We start from the raw sequence: 22647 nt of genomic DNA, 5'->3' as shown, positions 1-22647 counted from the left end.
GCCATTGTGACCTATTTTTTTCATTGAAATATAAAGTAAACATCAAAGGCATGCAAAATCAGACAAAATAGGCACGGACCTAAAAGGGTTAATGTTTTCTCGAAATTGTTTAAACCGTTGCTGTTTTCTTTAGATTAAAACCTTCAAATTTTAACAGACGAAAACCTTTTAAATATTTGTCAACTAAAGTAGACAAAAACTTTATGAGTATTCATTGACGAAAACTAGACGAAGACGAACACATTTTGTAATGACTAAAAATATGACGAAGACCAATAAGTATTTTCGTCCTGAGAAGCTATGATAGCTGAAGAGGTGTCTTGTAGATGGAAAAATGCTTTGTCTGTTGCTCTGACAGAGTCAGACGGTGACAGCAAAGAAACGACAGACATCGACACTCATAGAAAATAGGCTTTATTGACAGAGTGATTCACAGTCCAATTTAATGCTCATTAGCTGGCTAAATATTTTCATACCAAAGTAGATATATTCGGGTGTGTATACAAAAGCCTCCACTTGCACATTTGTACATAAAGTTGCACTTCACTATGAGCAAACTGTCGCCAGCATCGTACTCTCTGCTTCAAATATTCAACAATATTGATTATGTTTTGATTTGAGTTTCGCTGAAAATTTGTTGAAAATTATGTTAAAGTGATTCGCTGACTGCTTTTCCACATAACTCAAATGCCAAATCGAGTCACCAGCAATTCCTGCTGGTCTCTAATTAAACGTTTGTACATCTTATTTGGGTCCAAAGGTTACTATCACAGCAGCAAAATCCTTACCCCTTTCACCCTAAATTATAATATAATCGGACATGGTACACATAGGATGCCTAAAAAACTCTAAGCTGTAGAATTTGTTCTATTTGGTTAAATGCATTTACCGTGTTCCATAAGCTTGTGCTCACAAAGAATTGGAAAATTAGCTCGGTGATGAACATAGAAAGAAAGCTTTCATTCACTTTCTCAGCTTTGTGTATACCCGACAAGAGCATAATATGGCTAAATTGGCCTTTGGGGTTTAAAAGCAAGCTTTCAAGCCACTAATACTAATGTGTTTATCTTGTTAGTGCATTGAGTTGTGAATATTTCACAAAAGGGCGCAGTTTCTTTTGCTAGAGCATTATTCTCATCTAAATTCACCACAATTTTTGATATTTCACATAGGGCTGTGTATGAATGCTGGGTTCACAACTGTGACGCGTTGAGCGGTTTCTCACACATTTTAGTCCATTCTCACACCCTACGCTACACCCTGCATTTCTCACGCCCCCCCCAAAATATGAGTCTGTCATTGTCATAATGTAAAAGTAAATCTCGTCACCCGATCTCAAAATGTAATATTTACATTTGCTGCGCAACCAATCATACAGTACAACGAGATCCGCCTCATAGATATCACATACAGTGGGGCAAATAAGTATTTAGTCAACCACTAATTGTGCAAGTTCTCCCACTTGAAAATATTAGAGAGGCCTGTAATTGTGAACATGGGTAAACCTCAACCATGAGAGACAGAATGTGGAAAAAAAAACACAGAAAATCACGTTGTTTGATTTTTAAAGAATTTATTTGCAAGTCATGGTGGAAAATAAGTATTTGGTCAATACCAAAAGTTCATCTCAATACTATGTTATGTACCCTTTGTTGGCAATAAAAGAGCCCAAACGTTTTCTGTAACTCTTCACAAGCTTTTCACACACTGTTGCTGGTGTTTTGGCCCATTCCTCCATGCAGATCTCCTCTAGAGCAATGATGTTTTGGGGCTATCGTTGGGCAAACGGACTTTCAACTCCCTCCTCACCCCGTGGCGTCAAAATGATAACAAGAACGGTGAGCAAAAATCCCAGAACCACACGGGGGGACCTAGTGAATGACCTACTGAGAGCTGGGACCACAGTAGCAAAGGCTACTATCAGTAACACAATGCGCCGTCAGGGAGTCAAATCCTGCACTGCCAGAAGTGTCCTCCTGCTGAAGAAAGTACACATCCAGGCACGTCTGCGGTTCGCTAGAGAGCATTTGGATGATCCAGAAGAGGACTTGAAGAATGTGTTATGGTCAAATGAAACCAAAAAAGAACTTTTTGGTAGAAACACAGGTTCTCGTGTTTGGAGGAAAAAGAATACTGAAATGCACGATACCCACTGGGAAGCATGGGGGTGGAAACGTCATGCTTTTGGGCTGTTTTTCTATATAGGGACCAGGACGATTGATCTCTGTTAAGGAAAGAATGAATGGGGCCATGTATCGAGAGATTTTGAGTGAAAATCTCCATCCTACAGCAAGGGCATTGAAGATGAGATGTGGCTGGGTCTTTCAGCATGACAATGACCCCAAACACACAGCCAGGGCAACAAAGGAGTGGCTTCGTAAGAAGCATTTAAAGGTCCTGGAGTGGCGTAGCCAGTCTCCAGATCTCAACCCCATCGAAACTCTGTGGCAGGAGTTGAGATGAACTTTTCATATTGAGCAAATACTTGTTTTCCACCATGATTTGCAAATAAATTCTTTAAAAATCAAACAATGTGATTTTCTGTTTTTTTTCCACATTCTGTCTCTCATGGTTGAGGTTTACCCATGTTGACAATTACAGGCCTCTCTAATATTTTCAAGTGGGAGAACTTGCACAATTAGTGGTTGACTAAATACTTATTTGTCCCACTGTATCTCAAAGTAAGACATTTTAGAGATGTAATTGCAATACCCTAAAACCATGAAACCATGATATTTTGGTTTCAGGTTATCATACGGTCAGAATCTAACCCAAATTTTCCACAAGAAAAATGTCTGCGTGGGCTAATTGGCTGCCATTGATGGCGCCAGGTGTCCAATCCGTTTTGACTGGGAGGGTCAGACATAAATTGGATGTCTAGCACTGTATATAGCACTGAAACGGAGCATTCAAAGCCAGTCTTCCCGGTTTTGGGGGCATTTTTAGGTCACTTCATGTTCCTTTTGGGACCGACTCATAGCTCAACCTCACTGATAAGTGTTACTGGGTTTTTATGAACCCTTTTCACTTCATTTTGTATTTTTATGTATTATACATTATTTTTTTGTTCAATAAAAAAATGTAAAATGAATTAAATTATATTTTTTCAATGTGCATATACAGTGTATTTATCATATTAATATATGCAAATAAATACCGGTACATATCAAGTAATTACCTGGTCTTTCCTTTGGAAAGATCAGGTATATGTTATTCTGTTTTTTTTTTAAAATGGGAATCCTTCGGCGCGCCGCGCAGCCCGAACCGCTTGACCGATCGGCACCGTTCAAGTATCGACACGTCCGGAATTTTTGCGCGACGTAGGCTTTTTTTCAAATGACCCCGAAAAATATTCCGTTCGCCCGTAAACGGCAGTTTTCAGAAAAAAAAAGTAATTTTCAAAATGTATCTAGTTTTAAATAATTTTCTTTGCTGCTTATGTATTGAGTTAGTGAAAGGGCTGCAACTAATGATTATTTTTATAACCAAGCAATGAAATAAACAATTACAGTAAATGAAAATAAATAAATGAAAAATGTTGAAGTTGTTTTCTGCATTTTGTAAGTAACCATGAGGACAAAATTGATGAGTATTTCCTTCAAAAACTATGTTTTATTACAGCTTCCTGACTTAACTGTAGTCTACAACTGCACTGTTTTAAGTACATAAAACTTGTTAAAATTTTTTAATAAAGGTTCTGAGAATAAAATAAAAAAAAGTACACAAATCAAACAAAACTGTTCATTCAAATTTTAAAAAGTGCTGCTGATCGACATTTTTTTCTTGTGGACAAAGTGTTGATATAAATTGTGTCAATAGCCCCTTTCTCACATACCTAAACACCGTAAAAATCCCGGGATTTAAACGGGTAACCCTTGTGTGTGAAAGCAATTTCCCGGGTCGACTGACACGGAGATTAAGCGGGCATTTAGCAGGTCTCATCTTAGTATTATGTCCGTGACTTTCCTGGGGTGAGTCATGTGTGAAAGCACACGTCTGATTCCCGGGTTACAGCACAAAGGCGGATGACGTAAATATCATAGCGGGCCGATCGTCATTTCCTCTTTCTTTGCAGTAAAAAGAAAAAGCAAAAACAAACATCGCAAATAACAACATTTCAAACAGGAAATGGCAAAATTAAACATAAAACACAACGGAATTAAATTGCTACTGGATCGTAGAGACAAGGAAATACAGTCTTGATGAGCTCGAATTTGCTGCAGGTACAACGTCAGGAACACTCCCACAAACGGCTTATAACAAAACACAATCTGACCAACAGAAAGTGACAGCCAAAACTGACCAAAAATCACGTAATGTCCGTGTTATAAAATCATGCTAGCCGCCTTCCCTGCACAGAGAGCGCTGAGACGCCAACCCGGCAAAAATCAAGCCACTTTCACACGTTCAACCCGGTTTATTCTCGGGACATTTCCCCATGTGTGAAAGCCATGACACTGCTAAATCCCCCGTCACCTTACACGGGAATTTACCGGGATGTATGTCTGAAAGGAGGTAATGACTCATTTATTTTCTTTAAACAAACTAAACAACAAAATTGAATGAGGAGGTGGACTGTAATGAATCATTTTTCTTTATTAAACAGTTGTTCATAAAAACAATCTGTGATGAGAATGGTTTAGTGTTCTATTTAGCTTGCCGTAGCAAAGCATGAGGATGTGACGTATGAGGAAATACGAGTTGTTGAATGTACGCAGTTACTGATTGGATGCTAATAAAGAGCTCGTTGCTATATCTCATCCTCGTCGCAAGTCCATTTCATGACATGGTGTCAGAAGTGGGATTACTTCACAATTAAGAAATATACAGCGACTGTAACGGCAAGGTGGCAAAGTTTGGTCCCCCGGAGTCTTTTGATTTCGCGGAGCCGGCGGAGTGGCCACTATGGAGGCAGCGATTTTCCCGCTTCCATGTTGCGTCGAAGCTCGACCGGGAGAGCGGTGAAGTGCAAGTCAATAGGGAATGGGACGTACTACGTCATTGTTTGGACCCGCCTCCATGCTGGCAATATAATTCACTTCCGGGCCGGCAGAGTCAATGCGGATTGTAACGTGTGGTAGTGCTAAGCTAACTCTTTCGGTGTTTTAGAAAGAAAATATGGGTGCTTATTGTTGCGTTACCGGGTGCAACAGCGTCTCCTACGACAAAAAAAGGGGTTAGGAAAAATGGACTCACTTTTCACCGTTTTCCTGCATGGAGGACCAAATATCAGATCACGAAGGTACGACGGATGGCTGGATTGCAGCGGTTCGTCGGAAAAGCATTTCTTATGATCATATTTCTGCTGGAATGAGAGTGTATTCCCCTCATCTCTACTCTTGTAAGTTGAACGATTTATCCACTTTTGGTTTCAATACGTTTTTGTTTTTTTACACCGTTGTGTAAATCTGCCTCGGTAGCAATGCTAACCTACTCCTCCTCATCACCTACCTGTTGTGTTACTAGGAAAACCTGCATATGAAATGCTGACAACACATCCCGATTGGTCACCATATCTCTTCTTGGGTTATTCTGAGGTCAAGCGCACCACATCGGAGCGTTGAGAGGTTGGAAAGGCGAAGAGTGCACGCTGAAACTTCAGTTTGCTCTGCTCTTACAAACACGATCCCAAGTGTTATGAAAAGTCAATAAAATATGAATACCAAAACATGACTTGAACAACTTCTTGAAAAACTGTAACTGCTTGTTGTTTACTTCAGGTCTTCATAATAAACAGGTGTAATAATTACAAAGTCAGGTGACTTAATTTTGTTATTCTATTTGGAATATGCATTGACAATTTTTGGACAGTGTTGTAGACAAGAACTGGGACTGATAAGTTGCAATAGATTTATTTCAAGTAAAGCAATTTCTCCAATACGATATTTGAATTGACAGTTTAAAATCTTTAAATTAGTGCAAACAAGGCCCACCCTCTGACGGTGGCAGCAAATATTATATAATTATAAGTAATACACAAATACAAGATCACAATAAACGTGTCTTTGTCAAAGCAGTTTAAAACCCTATTTACTGGCCTTGGGTAAATTGCCAGACAGGATAAATATGTGCTTTAAAGTTCTTGCATTTCCATTTTAAGTATTGCAAGTACTAGTCTCCAACACAGTATTTGAACTGACAGTTTAAAATCATTTTAGTACAAAATGGCCCACACTCTGGCAGGGGGCAGCAAATATTATAATACATAATACATTATAAAAAGCTATATACTATATAAATACAAGATCACAACAAAACCTGTATTTTTCAAAGCAGTTAAAAAACATCCAGTGGCCTTAGGTAAATAATGGTGTATAAATATGTACTTTACAGTTCTTGCATTTCTATTTTAGGTATTGCAACTTTTCCAACACTATTTGAATTGACAGTCTAAAGTCTACATAAGTGCAAATAAGAATATTATAATTTAAAAATAATAATAGAATATATAAATTCAACATTACAATGAAAGGTGTCTTTGTCAAAGTGGTTAAAAAAAAAAAAAACGTCACTGGCCATAGTTAAATAGCCAGGCAGAATAAATATGTGCATTAAAGTTCTTGCATTTTCACAAGTTAAAAGCCCGCAGTTCATCGACGAGAAGGGCAGACCCAGATGGCGTCTGCTGCAGGGGCTTGTTTGAGTCCGACACAGGACAAATGGAACCACTCCATTGAACAAATTTTCTTTGTCAGATGATCCAAGAAGAGAGATGGTGACCAATCGGGATGTGTTGTCAGCAGGTTTACCTAGGAACACAACAGGTAGGGGAGTCGTAGTAGGCGAGCATTGCTACCGAGGCAGATTTACACAACGGTGTAAAAAAACAAAAACGTATTGAAACCAAAAGTGGATAAATCGTTCAACTTACAAGAGTAGAGATGACAGGAACACACTCTCATTCCAGCAGAAATATGATCATAAGAAATGCTTTTCCGACGAACCGCTGCAATCCAGCCATCCGTCGTACCTTCGTGATCTGATATTTGGTCCTCCATGCAGGAAAACGGTGAAAAGTGAGTCCATTTTTCCTCACCCCTTTTTTTGTCGTAGGAGACGCTGTTGCACCCGGTAACGCAACAATAAAGCACCCATATTTTCTTTCTAAAACACCGAAAGAGTTAGCTTAGCACTATCACACGTTACAATCCGCATTGACTCTGCCGGCCCGGAAGTGAATTATATTGCCAGCATGGAGGCGGGTCCAAACAATGACGTAGTACGTCCCATTCCCTATTCACTTCTTTACGCTATGGGAAGAGACGCAGAGCCTATATATGCATCGTTCGTGTTTCCTGCCGCCACAGAAGAAATGTCGCACCCCGAATTTGACTACAAGACTGTTGTGGAGAAGTTTGACGAACACTTCATCCCAAAGCGGAACGTCATTCACGACCCCGCGTGTTTTCATAGAAGAACACAGACGGCAGGAGAGACGGTGGAGTCTTTCGTGCGGAGCCTGTACGAGCTTGCACAGCACTGTGAGTTTGGAAATACGCGGGACAAGCAGATTCGGGACAGGCTCGTCATCGGAATAAGGGACAAGGAAGTGTCGCAAAAACTCCAACTTGAGCCGGATTTAACGTTGGAACGGGCCGTACACGTTGCACGTCAAAATGAGCAAATAAAGCAGCAGAGTGCCGAGCGCGATGGAAGTGGACTTAACGAGGTGAGACGTAAACAATATAGCGGAGCAAAGAGAAACCATAATGATGCACGCAGTCACAGCAAGCCTCAGCAGTCATACAGTCACAACCAGGAAAAACGTAACTGCCCAAGATGCAACCGCAGCCATGGAAAAAGTGAGTCATGTCCAGCCAACAATAAGAAATGCAATAAATGTAATAAAATCGGACATTTTGCAGTTGTGCGTCGAAGCAAAGTTATAAAAGAAGTCAGAATGGAGACTGAACAAGATATTGATGATGATTCATTTTTCATTGGTGGACTATTTTTGGAGGAAGTAGTGGAAGAAAACCCTACAGTGATAGAAGAGCTAATCTCAGATACCGACTGGGATGTGGAGCTACTTGTTAATGGCAGCCCAGTTGATTTTAAAATTGATACTGGGGCTGACACCGCTGTCATAGCTGAAAGAACATACAGCAGGTTACAAAACAAACCAAGGCTGATCCGTTCTGGGGGCAAAGTCACATGTGTGGGGAAATTTATGGCCACTGCCGTGTACAAAATGCAGAAATACAAGTATTGGATTACTGTTATCAAGGGGCCATTTGCAAGCAATTTATTAGGCAAAACAGTGGCAAAACGAATGGGGCTGGTTACAAGACTCAATGAAATAAACAAGGGCCTGAAAGATGACTTATTTGGAGAAATAGGTCTACTGGACTGTGAGCCTGTCAAAATTGAGCTCACCAGTGATGCTGTGCCCTATAGTGTCAACACGCCACGTCGGGTTCCCTTCCCTCTACTACCAAGGGTGGAGAAGGAGATAAAGCGAATGTTGAACCTTGGCATAATCGCTGAGGTCACGGAACCGACAGACTGGTGCGCGCCAATGGTTCCGGCGCACAAACAGGGTGTGTGTGCATTTAAAACGCCTGAACAAGTGTGTAAAACAGGAGCGATACATGCTACACACATTGGACGACATAACGCCAAAGCTTTCAGGAGCCAAATTCTTTTCGACTCTCGACGCATCTAGTGGCTTCTGGCAAATTTTACTGGACCCAAGCTGTTGGAAATTGACAACGTTCATTACCCCAATGGGAAGGTTGTGTTTCAAGCGCCTGCCATTTGGAATAACGTCAGCACCTGAAATTTTTCAGACTAATGAGTACTTTGCTGATGGGTCACGATGGAGTGGTCGTCGTCATGGACGACATCCTCGTCTTCGGAAAGAGCGAGGAGGAACATGACCGACGCTTGGACGCGGTACTACAAGCCATAAGAGCATCAGGCCTCAAGCACAACCGAGCAAAGTGCCACTTTGGAAAGACTGAGCTACAGTTCTTCGGGCACATCATAAGCGCTGATGGCGTAAAACCAGACAACGAGAAGGTCGAGGCCATTATCAAAATGCCTAGTCCAGCAAATGTGGAACAACTCCGACAAGTACTGGGCCTAATCAATTATGTTGGCAAGTTTCTGCCTGGATTGTCAACAACATTGCACCCAATCACCAGCCTGCTCAAAAAGGAGAGCGCGTGGGTTTGGGCAGAACTTCAACAACGTGCGTTTGACAAGGCAAAGGTAATGCTAGCAACAGCACCGGCATTGTGTTTCTATGATGCCAGCCGACAGACTGTGGTCAGTGCGGACGCGAGCAGCTATGGGCTGGGAGCGGCACTACTACAAGAGCATGAAGGTGAGTTGCGACCAGTTGCCTTTTGTTCGCGCACACTAAATGAGGCAGAGAAAAGATATGCACAAATCGAGAAGGAGTGTTTGGCGTCCCTTTGGGCGTGTGAACCCTTCGCCAGGTACATTCAGGGCATGGGTTCTGTCCGCCTGCAAACGGACCATAAGCCTTTAGTGCCGCTGATAAATACCTATGACCTCGATAAAGCACCCCTGAGATGCCAAAGACTGTTAATGCGCCTCAGGAGATTTGATGTTACAGCCGAACATGTCCCGGGCAAGCAACTGGCAGTGGCGGATGTGCTGTCGAGACACCCATTAACGGAAAAAGACGAGTCGGACATGGACCGAGACGTTAAGGTTTACGTGAATGCAATTCTGAAAAGTAAGCCGATTAAATCAGCTAAAATGGAAGAAATCAGTAGAGCTACACGAAATGATGTTGAACTGCAAAACGTAATCTCGCACATTAGGAATGGATGGCCAAATAAAATGGTAGCATCTTCACCGTTGTGGGCATTCCATACAGCGAGAGCCCATCTTTCAGAAATTGATGGACTTGTGATGTACCAAGACCGGATTGTAATTCCCACAGAGCTCAGATCTGGTATTCTAGACCAACTCCACGAAGGACACCAAGGGTTGACCAAGTGTCGGGAGCGGGCTAGAACAACGGTCTGGTGGCCTGGGATAGGAACACAAATTACAAAGAAAGTGACTTCATGCAACTTCTGTATTGAGCACAAGCCGACATAGAAACGAGAGCCACTTAAGACAACTTCCCTGCCAGCAGGTCCATGGCAGAGAATTGCGGCGGACTTGTTTGAGCTGGATGGAAAGAACTTTCTTGTCGTTGTGGATTATTATTCCAGAGACATTGAACTTGCTCCTCTCATTTGAACTACAAGTAAGCAAGTCATAGCCAAAATGAAGAATATGTTTGTGCGATGGGGCATTCCATTAGAACTGGTCAGCGACAATGCAACGCAATTCACATCAGCGGAGTTTCAGGACTTCAAGCAGCAGTATGGGTTTTCCCATGTGACTTCCAGTCCTCATTACCCACAGGCCAACGGGGCAGCGGAAAGGGCGGTTCAAACAGCAAAACGAATATTACAACAACTCGATCCTTGCCTTGCCCTAATGTGCTATCGAGCAACTCCGATTTACGCGACCGGTGCAAGTCCAGCCCAACTCATGTTATGACGGCAAATTCGCACTGCACTTTCCGTGTGGGAAGAGGTTTTGTTGCCACGTCCTGTCGACCGCAACCTGGTTCGCCAGAAAGATGCTTCTGCAAAAGAACGTTATCAATATTTCTACAACAGACGCCATGGTGCACGTCGACTCCCTGACCTACTTCCGGGTCAAAATGTCAGAGTCAAGATCGACGGAGAGAAAGGATGGAAAACACCTGCCAAAGTTGTCGAGAAGACAGCTGAGCCGAGATCCTACCAAGTCAAGACAGCGGATGGAGCAGTGTTACGACGCAACCGACGACATCTTCAGGTGGTTCCAGGACCAGCCATCACTGAGGAGGAACAACATCACCCCAGAGCCAGAATCGGTTCGCCATATCGGGTCAGCAGTTCTCCACAGATGGAATCTGCCAGTCCACTGGAGCCATAGGAGAGCCAGGCGTCGCCACTACCTGTTCAACAGCCAGCACCTGAGCCTACTTCACCGAGAAGACCCGTAAGGAAGACACTAAGGGGTCGTGAAGTAAGGTTGCCTCTCAGGTACCAAGACTGAGTGACAGTTTCACCTAAATGCTTAAGTTAATTGGTTCAGTAAAGTTTATATTTGCATGCTTGATAATAATAATAGTATATAAAAAAAATAATAATAATAATAATAATAATAAAACCGTTTTGAAATTTTAAAGGGCAGAATAATCCCTTTTCAGACGGAGGGTAGTCTACCCCGAGGATGTCTGATGTTTCTGATGTTCAATGGAAAAAAATTATGTTTCTGTTGCAAGTGACTTTATTTCAGTTGAAAGCAATTACCACAGTATTACCTTCACCTTTGTTAGGGGGGAGATGTGATGAGAATGGTTTAGTGTTCTATTTAGCTTGCCGTAGAAAAGCATGAGGATGTGACGTATGAGGAAATATGAGTTGTTGAATGTACGCAGTTACTGAGTGGATGCTAATAAAGAGCTCGTTGCTATATCTCATCCTCGTCGCAAGTCCATTTCATGACACAATCCAAATCCAATTTCAAAGCTCACTCTCATATGACAATTTACAGTTTGAATGGGAGTTTGTGTTGAAAAGAGACTCCGTTATATGAATGAGTTTATGTGTGTGGTTTCTTTATAAAAAGAAATTAGTCAACTTTATTATCAATCAATAAATCAAATGCTAATAGGATTCTACAAAACACAATACAAACGGACACTTAATGTAACGGGTACATGCGGATCCGTAGTGTGTGGTGCGTGGAAACCTTCCGGATGCCTTCAAGAGGGTGCGCTACAGCCCTGGCTTTTGGCTTGGTGGTCAGAGTACTCGCCTGTCGTGCTGGACGCGTCGTGCGTGTGGGTACGAGCCCTGACCTGGACGAGGGGGACGTGTCGCGGCGCGGATCCATGCAACACCGGTTACGTTAAGACAAGGATTAGCATAATCACTAACTAGCTTAGAGCTCCATGCTAAGTAGTAATGTCTCATAAAGAAAGAATACAAACAATACAACTGCCTTCATTTACTCACCTCTGACGGAGGTGACACTGGATCTAACAACACAAAAGGCAATCTAACTCTCGACACTTCGTATTATTATTGATTCAGAAACTCAACCTGATTGTAGCAGTGAACTCTTTCTCTCATGCTCTCATCACTGACGCACGCGTAGCCTTACATTACACAGAAACAAAGACCCAAATGGGACTACACATAACTACCGGAAAAAATTAGTAATCAAATTCGTTGGCAGCAATCCACTGATTATCAAAATGAACAATTTTCACCTGAAATTGCCTTGCAAGCCTGATAAACAAAGACATCAAATGTTATAAAACAGTAATGTAGCTAATTTTAACTTCCAGTAAATCGTTTTGACTTCCCTACTTCTCTCTGTTTGTCTAGCCTGTGAAAGCGACTTCTGGGGTCCCCACTGCACTAACCGTTGCCAGTGTCGGAACGGGGCCAAATGTAACCCAATCACAGGAGCCTGCGTCTGCACAGATGGCTATCAGGGCTGGCGTTGCGAGGAGCTGTGTGAGAGTAACTTCTACGGCAAGGACTGTCTGCTAGAATGCCAATGCCTAAATGGTGCAACATGCCATCATGAAAATGGCGAATGCCTCTGCGCACCTGGATACACTGGGGCCTTGTAGGTAGCTCTTCATGGTTGTTTCAGTCTCTAAATGAATTGTGTGGATTTTCTGGGAAAACACATTGCACAGTACATTCTAAAATTACCGTATTCAGAAATCATTTAACGTGTTCCCAACTCTACCATAATTAGCAATTGTTTATACCGTAATTTCCCAAATATAAGGCGCTCCTGTGTATAACGCGCACCCCAAATTTACTTGTGAATTCTAGGGAAAATTATTGTACCCGTGTATAATGCGCACCCTAATTTTAGCACCAGTAAATAGAAGATTACAAGAAAACAGCTTGTGTACAGATACAGAAATGTCATTTTACTGACTGGTGAAACACAGCACAAGCATAGCACATTGGTAGTTCAAAACATTACCGTAAACTGACATTATGTACGGTAATAATATGATCTGATAACTTCTTCAACTTAGCAGAATCCAGGAGAAAACAAAACAGATGTGACTTTTCTTTTAAAGGCTGCTGTATAACTTGCTTGTTTCATCATGATGAATAAATATTTCCTCCATGGATTGATAGGGTAAAACGAAAGTGAGAACGTAAGTCGGAAATCCGAGAAAGCTCATCGCTGTAGACACGACAGTAACAATAGGAACTATTGTTATTTGGGTTTGAGTTTCCCAAGGGACAGATATAGTTGACGGACACAGGAAGTCTGTGATGTGTTACGTTTGTTATGGTCCGAGTTGCGGCGCTGCAATAAACGTTGATTCAAATGAGTTCAAGAAACTAAATTCTGTGCTATATGAAGAGTGAAAAAAAACAGAATTTAACACAGACGAAATCATTCGACCGATCAGAGTGAAGTATTACCGAAACAAAATGGCGACATCATGTACCGTAATGGTCGGCAACGGATCGCCGCATACGTTTCTTCAACACAGCATGGCCGTATTATATAAATGTGTATTATATATATATATTTCTGTCTCCATCCCTGTACCCATCTTATAATGTGCACCATGATTTTACAAATTGATTTTCATGAGTTTATAATAGAGCAGACAATACATAAACTGGAAGAGCACTCTCAGAGATCACCACCAAAGCAGCCAAATTCAAAGCATATATGACAGAGTGGGCTCTTATGCCCTAATATGTAATCACTCTTCTCATAATATGACCAACCCTGCAAAATTTGAGGTAAATAGGCTCATCCGTTACAAAGTTATTGTGGAATTCCTTTCCTGACCTCTGTGACCTTTGACCTCATCACCCCAAAATTCAATAACCTCTCTCTCCCGCTTCATATTACAAACACATCCTGCAAGTTTGATGTCTATCTCTTCATTTGTTCTTGAGTTATCTTGAAGACAAACATCCAAATTCAATTTTGCCCTGTGACCTTTTACCTCATTATGCCAAAATGTAATCACCTCTTCCGTTTTATGGTACAAACATGCACTGCAAATTCAATAATTATTTCTTTAATTGTTCAAGATTTACTGTATCTTGAACACAAACATACAGACAGACAGCCGTAAACAAATACATAACCTCCGCTTCCGTAGGTTTCACTGACTGGCGGAGGTAGATATAACGGTGTACGATTAAAAAATATTAACTCATCCATAGACTTCATAATTTTATTGACAGGTCACATCCGTCAGCCACTGGACAATGCCTTGAAGCAGGGGCCGTCCTATAGACCCAATCACCAACGTCACACAATCACGTGATCGCTGTGTTGTGCCGCCATATTGTCCGTCATTGTGTGTCCGTATTGTCATTGCTCATAGTTTCTAAAGGTGGAGTCACTTGCAAATTATGGAAGCCCCGGTGCTTTCAGACGCTGTAAACTCTTTGGATGAGTTGCATAAAAGCCGTTATTTGGAAAAGCTTCGGTCGATCCAGTCGCCAGATCCATATTTGATGCCCAAACTGACGTTTCCTCCCGTCCGGCCCCGTCCCGTGCGTCAGAGCTCGTCCTGAGACCACAACATTTCCAATCATACTCCAGTTTTGTGTCACGATGAGGAGTCGGGTACCCAAAATCGGCACCGGCCCGAATATAAACCGACATTTGGTCAGCTGAGCGTCATCGTTGTCACGATTGTAAAATGAAACTTGATCGACGACGGGCTGGTGTGCCGAAAAATAGCTGCCCCGCGTGAAATATCCCCCCTGACGGGAGCGCTTATTTATAACGTTTTATTGACGTGAAAACATCAAATGTTTTCATGGACGCATTACAGTAATGGATTTACGACTGTAAGATCAGTTTTAAATAATTAAATTACACAAAATATTAATACTGTATTTCAGTAACAAATCGTGGACTGGGCCACATAACCATCTTTGAACAGAAATGTATTAGTCTACAGGTTTTCACGACCATATCCCAATGACAATCACACAGGTATGACATTTATTAGTTCAAGCAGAGTAAAATAATACATATTCACAGTACAAGAAAGTCATTTCCGTGTGGGCACTCCTGTTAGAGGGGACATTTCACGCAGGGCGGCTATTTTTCGGCACAACACCTGTTGTTGCGCTCACCTTCTTGCTGCGCAACAGTGGCGACGAACTTCGTAGTCTCCGTTTGATGATGTCTGCGATCGTGTTGGCATCATATTGATGTTTTCGCCGCTGTCTAACGGCTGTCGACACAAACGCATCATGGACCGAGATAAAACAAACCGTGCTGCTTTCGAGATTTGCCCTTTTTAACAATCGGCACACAGCAACTACTAAAATGACCGTTTATCTTCTCTGTTACTGCAACCAACCGTCACACATGCCTTCACCATTTTGATTAATCAATGTTAACAATTGTCAGGAAGGTTTTTGGGTTCGTTTACTCGGCGGTGAATCCTTATACAAGCAGAAAAACACGCAATAATAGGAGTAATGTACGTAGCAGTAATATGTAAACACGATGAGCTGACGGACAATATGGCGGCATCAGTCAGGGGGGCGGAGTTGTAACGTCATGTGATTGGGGTCTATAGTCGCTTCAGTTATTCGCAGTCGGTCACATGCAGCGATCTAACACCGGATTTAGGTTGAAAAAGTATGAAAGCTGTACTGCATACAAACAGGAAGGATTGTCTCAGGAGTGATTTGTTCGAAGATTCAAGGTATTTTTTCGTACTGTGCTTGCATTTCGAAGCGTAGTGAAAAATATCAATTTAGCCACTACAGTCTTAGCATTATGCAACATATGCAATATTTACGTAAAATAAATGCTACCGGCACGTTTTTTTTTTCTTCTAACCAAGACTCGAGACTCTTTTACGTCCATATCTTTCAACGGAAAAAGCTCTTCGTTTACGTATGGTGGCCGCTAATTTCCTACCTACTAGCCTCATAGTTCACAATATTTACATAAAATAAATGCTACCGGCACGTTTTTTTTTTTTTTTTTTTTGCTTTTAACCAAGAACCGAGACTGTCTTACGTCCATATCTATAAAGAAGTCAGGGATTGAAGCATTTATTCACAAGAACTTTCAACGGAAAAAGCTCTTTGTTCACATATGGCGGCCGCTAATTTCCTTACTGACTAGCCTCATAGTTCACAATATTTACGTAAAATAAATGCTACCTGCACGTTTTTTTTTTTTCTTTTTTTTTTTTTACTTTTACCAAGAACCAAGACTGTTTTACATCCATATCTATGAAGAAGTCAGGGATTTAAGCATTTATTCACAAGAATTTTCTACAAAAAAAAAGCTCTTTATCTGTGATACTACTCGGTCAGCTTTGACGGCCACGCCAACAATGCAGGCCCCCAATTAATCGGCCCCTTGTCCCATCAATTTCATTATTATGAAGTCTATGACATAAAATAGTGACTTCCTAAACTTTTGTCTCTGTTTGGAGCTCGTAAAGTTCACTATTTATTTATTTATTTATTCATTTATTTATTCAAGTTTTTGAAGGTATCGTTAAATAACACAAGAAGGGTAGTGATACATTATGTTTTGCTTCATGTAATTTTGATATTAATCCTGATCCAATACCAGTATTTCTTGCATTTACTATATGGACGGACTTATGTTGTAATATTTTTTTCAAATGCAAAATATTATTATGAAGTTCATTAAATAAACTTGATAAAACTAGTGGATAATAGATATTCCTAATTGTAACCACATCTGTGTTATTTTTGTTGTTCTTGCTGCATACAACGTTTCGATATTTTAGACAGTTAATTCAAAAAATAAAAATAAATAAATAAAAAGATTCTGAGTTTAAAGCAGAATTCTTAAAGTCAGAATTCTGACCAAATTCTCACTTTAAAGTATTTTATTATCATTTTCAGAATTCTGACTTTAGAGTGAGTATTCTGATGTACAAGTCCCAGTTGCGAGGCTTTTTCATTTCTTTCTATAGCCCTAATCCTCTCCCGTAGTTATATTTTACTCTGTCATAATGAAAATTGTTAGAATGTAGTCATATTTCTTCTTTTGAAATTTCTTCAGTGTTTTCTTCTTTTGCCCTAGTTGTGAGAACCCTTGTCCACCAGGAAAGCATGGCTCCTTGTGTGAGGAGCGCTGTTCCTGTCAGAACGGTGGAACGTGTCATCATGTGACTGGAGAGTGTTCCTGTCCTGCTGGTTGGGTGGTATGACAAGCTTTGTGTTCCATGTTTTAAGGTGGCACTACAGTCTTTTTTTACCATATTTTTTTATAACCTCGGGTGCAATTTTACCGCGTTTGCACAACAATTTGCATTGAAAGTACCCTGAGAGTTACGTATATTTCAAGCTATTTAGTTGGTCCTCCTGGCTTGGGTTTTCCAAAAGTTGAATTCTCATTTACAATGCAGCTGACTGGATCCAATTTCAATATTTATGTTTCATCTTTTTGCTCTGATTGGCCGTCGGTGGAGTGGGTGTGTCAGCGGGAAGCTCATTTGCGGTGATTTTGGAGATGCGGGCTACAATGCAATCCTTCTTCATTGACACAAAGCTTCACTATTTAGCAATTACTATATATAAATATAACTTAGTCACTTACTTGAGACTCCCACTTTAGCAGGGTCCCATGCACGCGTGAGAGTGCATTGAGGCCTATTTTAGTCAGAAGGCAAGCTTTCGCTAGGACTTCCTGGTATTGTCATGCTTCGATATTCCTTATGTCTACTAAAAAAAAAAAAAATTACTCACTTGATGCAAACCCACTCACAGAGTGCATCAAGGCAGGAGGTCATTATCATCTTCTAGGCATCCAGAAGCGACGCACAGTATTAAGGACAACAACAAAAAAAAGTCGATCGAGAACCAAGCGAGGAGGCTGACTTTTCCCGGCGAGCCAGTCGACAGCGACGGGGGGCTGTTATCACAGGGGAAAAAATATCGTACAACAAAAGTTTTTTATTTATACCAAAGTAGATGCACAGGTGAAGGTTTAAATTGAGATCCTGATATTATTGGGTGCAGAGAAAGAACAAAGAGGGCAGGAACTTGGATTGTAAGGCACGACGTGACATCACAGCGTGACCAGTTTCAACCTACCGTTTGCAGTTTTGAATTCACTTGCAAACGTAATTGCAGTTAAATTACAAAAGCTACAACATACACCATACCTGTTAACCTGAGGCCGTTGGCAATCTTACAAATAGTGACGTATGCCCTTACATATTGGTGACTAATCTTACAACGTTTTATATAGCGTGCAATATGAAACAAAAGTAAAACTCAATTTTTATAAAATAATATGAATTTATTGGTAATGTTGTCACATATAACCTGGTGCAATCAATATCTTCAGCTACATCTTGATTACTAAAATTTAGCAGTGACTTTTGTTATAATTGTGTGTAGCACTTTTGGCAATTTCTATCATGTTTTTTGTTGGCCTCACTTCAGCTCGCAATTCAGTTTGACTTGATGGTAGTTCTTTAGTGTGTCCAATTATAAATTAAAAAGGTCAATTGATAAAATTAACTTACCAATGCAATCTTTGAGTCAGGGAACAGTCATCATTTAAAGATAGATTCGAGTCAAGATCTTGCCGATTTAGGAGTATTTTAGATAAAAAGTTACTTAGGTTTGCTGGGAAGATTCACTACAACAGAGCCTTTAAAATGGTGGCTGTTTACTAATGCCGCCGAGTCTGTCATTTCGCATCTAGTTCTATATGCATGTGATATCTAGCGTAGCATCAAGTGGGCGTAGATTGTAGGCGGTCGGCTACAGTCAGGAAATATTGGAGCCACCTAGCCTAGCATCGCGTTTGCAACAGCGTCACAACACTCTTCCCTTCTTCCCACTCCCGCTCTTCTCTCTCCGTGTCTTTGACTTTTCTCGCGTCATTCAACCAACATAGCAACGCGTACCTTTACATCCTCAGTAACGTTAACGGCGTTGCAAAGATGAGAACAGTAATTAATTAGATTACTCACTACTGAAAAAAATAACGCCATTAGTAACAACACTGTTTATGACATTTTGTCTCGAAGCGCTTTCTGAGATTCCAGAATCCTGATGCCGAAACTTTATTGTTCAATCCACACGGCACGCAAAATGAACACTGTGGTCCTTTCAAAGACGCTTTTATCCATCCAGCGTATTCCTCAGTTTGTGTCTCCTATTCTGATAGATGGCGTCCGTTGGCAACAGTTTTACTTTTCTTACGAGCTGGTTCATCCATATTTTTATCACGTTTGTATCAAGCTTGTCGACTGCGAGTCACAAAATGGTGGTGGAAGTGCACGTGCAGTCACGCGTTTGGAAGAAGCAGACGCTAAACTCAACGCGCAATTCTCGCGAGCAAACGGCTACAGACTAATTCGGTGCATTATCTCGTTGCCGAAATGGTGACAAAATCCGTACAAATTTCAAAATCAGTGCTCACTTGTACAAATTACACCGAAACCGTACAACCTGACAGGTATGTAACACGCTTCAACCGGGGCACACTGTAATTTGTTCCTTATAAATTAAACAGTTTATAATACTGGAAAATGACTTCGGTGCCTCTTTAAAAAAAAAAAACAAAAGATGTATAGTTAACCAGTGTAAGATTTTGTCATCCTGCTTCCTCAGGGTACCGTGTGCGCACAGCCGTGTGAATTTGGTTCATTTGGCATCAACTGCTCCTTGGAGTGCACGTGTCGTAATGGAGGCCTTTGTGATCACATCAGTGGCCAGTGCCAATGCACGGCTGGCTATTTTGGAGAAAGGTACCTCGCCGACGAAACGCCTCGCTGTTTACTTCTTGAAATGCTGTTGTGTTAGCACTTCCAAATTTGGTCATGTTGGCAAGCAGGGTGCCAGCATGTTTGCACATTGCAGCCAGACACATTCACATCAGGCTGCGACTGGTATTAGATGGCCATTGCAATTTATAGAGAATTATGAACACATCAATAAATGTAATTTTTTCTTGAAGTAACACTTTTTCAACAGGATGAACAGTTGTCCTTGCTGAAAACATACTTTTAAAACAGGCATAAGCACTAGTTACAAGGATTTTATTAATCGTACACTAAACTGTTAGAGTTTTGTTGATTGGCCGTCTAACTTTAGTTTTCTACTTTAGTTTTAAGTTAGTTGGATATTGTGATTTATATTGACACGTTTATAAGCATTGTTCCGGTTCGCATATTTTTGCACCCGAGTCCGAGTCACCCTCTTTTTTTCTTTTTAACCTGTCCTGTCCTGTTCAGCTGCTTGACACGGAGAATGGAAATCTGAGTGTCCAATTGGTCTGAACAGTTTTAATCAGTGTTATCACAGATTACTTGAAAAATTAATTTAATCACTGATTACTGACTAGTCCTCAAAAAAGTAATCTAGTTACTTTACTGATTACTTTATTATCAAAGTTACTAAGTTACTTCAAAAGTAACTGATCAGTTACTTTTTACCAATTTTTCCTCTTTTTGCTGCCTCAAAATAAAAATGACAACAGAAAAATGTCATAGCATGTAATTGAATTTTTCACATAAGGCTTAATGTTCTGGTTTGCGGGGGTTTAATTAGTCGATGGAGTTGATTTCAACCACCATTGATTCGTGCTAGTTTAGCCACTTCGGAGCCCTGAAACTAACATGAAACTAACAAATAACTGACAAACTGCACATAATTTCTTCAAATCAACTCCAACGACTAATTAAAACCCCACTAACTTAAAGATTAAGCCTAATGTAAAAAATTCTTAACTTCCCCTTTAAAATGAAGACCTCGCACTTAAAATGTTGTTCATAAAAGTTGTGAAGCGATAACACAACAAAAAGGAATGCAATGAACAAGAATCCTACAAAGTATTTCATAATGTGTCAATATCATTTTTCGAACATATCATGTGACTAGCACCTTAGAGACTGTCCTTTGCTTTGCTTAGCCAAAACTACAACTGAGGAGGCAAGATGGATATTTAAAATTTCTTTAAAACTAAGCTTTCAAAAGCTACCAACAACAACTGAGCTTGAACTGAGGATTGAACACGAACAGTGTATGCAGTATAGGCCAAAAGTTTGGAGACACCTCAAGGGTGGATACTTTGAAGAATGTAGAATATAAAATCTGTTTGCAGTTATTTCATTTTTTTTTTTTTTTTTTTTGCCAAGTACATGTTTGTTCAGATTCAGATTCAGAATATTTATTGTCATTGTTACAAAAAAAAGCACAACGAAACTTTGTTTGGAGCATCCATCCAGCTCATACAGCTAAGTTGGTAAAGTGCAAAGTGCAAACCCATAAAATAAATACCCATCAGTACCAAGTGTAAACATTGACACAGTTTTGGACATATGTACAGCAAAGATTCAACAGCAGCATGAGGTCGTGTCAGTGCTAAAGTGCAGAGCAAAAATATACCGGTTGAAAACAGGCAAAAATCAGTGCAAAACCCAGATAAGTTAATCAAGTATAATCAAGTACAGCCTACTGGTTGTCAACCAATGGGTAAGTGTCAGGGAGGAGGAAATAGTGGATAGTGACATACTGCAACAATGCAAACCAGCTCAGAGTTATTGTTGTTGGTGGATGTGGATTATTGTCCGTAAGGGGGGCAGAGAGGGGAGAGGGGCAGAGTTCAGTAGCCTCACAGCCTGTGGGTACAGACTGTTGGACAGTCGTGATGTTCTGGCCTGTATGGACCTGTACCTTCTCCCTGAGGGCGGCAGGTGGAAAAGACTGTGAGCAGGATGGTGCTGGTCTCGCAGGATGTTGTGCACTCTTCTCAAACAGCGAGTGGAGTAGATGGTGCTGATCTCAGGGAGAGTCATTCCTATGATTCTCCCGGCAGCTTTCACCACGCGCTGGAGCGCCTGCTGGTCTGCCTTAGTGCAGCTGGAAAACCACACTAAAAATCCGTATGTCAGAACACTGCTGATGGCACAGTTGTAAAAATTGTTGTTCATAGTTTTGATATCTTCAGTGAGAATTTACAATAGTAGTGAACATACATAAAACGCAAAAATGATGAGGCGTGTCCAAACTTTTGACTTTTGTTTCAGTCATCAACATGTTTTGACCCCCGCCCTCACAAAAGCCTATGGTTATAAACTGTAACGATAAAATGTGCGTAAAGGCTGGTTATAAACTCTAGAAATGCTGGCTGTCTCAGTAGCTGTAGGCTTTGTTTCGAGTTTTGTCGCATTGTGCTGTAATTCCAAGTGGTTCCTACAAACCGGATTCGGTTGAAGGTTGGAAATTGTGTAAAATGTAAATAAAAACAAAATACAACAATTTGAAAATCCTTCTCAACCCATATTCAATTGAATATACTACAAAGACAACATTTTTAATGTTCAAACTGATAAACTTAATTATTTTTTGCCAAATAATAATTAACTTAGAATTTCATGGCTGCAACACGTCCTGTAGAAATTGGGAAAGGTGGCAAAAAAATACTGAGAAAGCTAAGAAAAGCTCATCAAACACCTATTTGGAACATCCCACATGTGATCAGGCAAATTGGGAACAGGTGGGTACCATAAAAGGAGCCTCCCCAAACATGCTCAGTCATTCACAAGCAAGGATCATCAGCAAAGTGGTCATCACCACTTTGTCCACG

At 40.8% G+C, this 22647-nt stretch overlaps 1 protein-coding gene across 5 annotated transcripts in view; it reads left to right on the top strand.

Annotated features, from left to right (window-relative positions):
* LOC130916860 (multiple epidermal growth factor-like domains protein 11) overlaps nt 1-22647 on the top strand; it is a 345443-nt gene that overhangs the window by 154379 nt on the left and 168417 nt on the right. For all 5 annotated transcript variants that reach the window (XM_057837918.1, XM_057837935.1, XM_057837926.1 and 2 more), the window contains exons 6-8: nt 12414-12660; nt 17125-17245; nt 19671-19807. In XM_057837918.1, the coding sequence (XP_057693901.1) occupies nt 12414-12660; nt 17125-17245; nt 19671-19807 (505 nt within the window). The remainder of the gene's footprint in view (nt 1-12413; nt 12661-17124; nt 17246-19670; nt 19808-22647) is intronic.

Source organism: Corythoichthys intestinalis, chromosome 1, assembly GCF_030265065.1.
Source record: "Corythoichthys intestinalis isolate RoL2023-P3 chromosome 1, ASM3026506v1, whole genome shotgun sequence".
NCBI classification, from domain to species: domain Eukaryota; kingdom Metazoa; phylum Chordata; class Actinopteri; order Syngnathiformes; family Syngnathidae; genus Corythoichthys; species Corythoichthys intestinalis.
The sequence above is the reverse complement of the archived record's forward strand: the minus strand, read 5'-3'. Positions and strand labels throughout refer to the sequence as shown.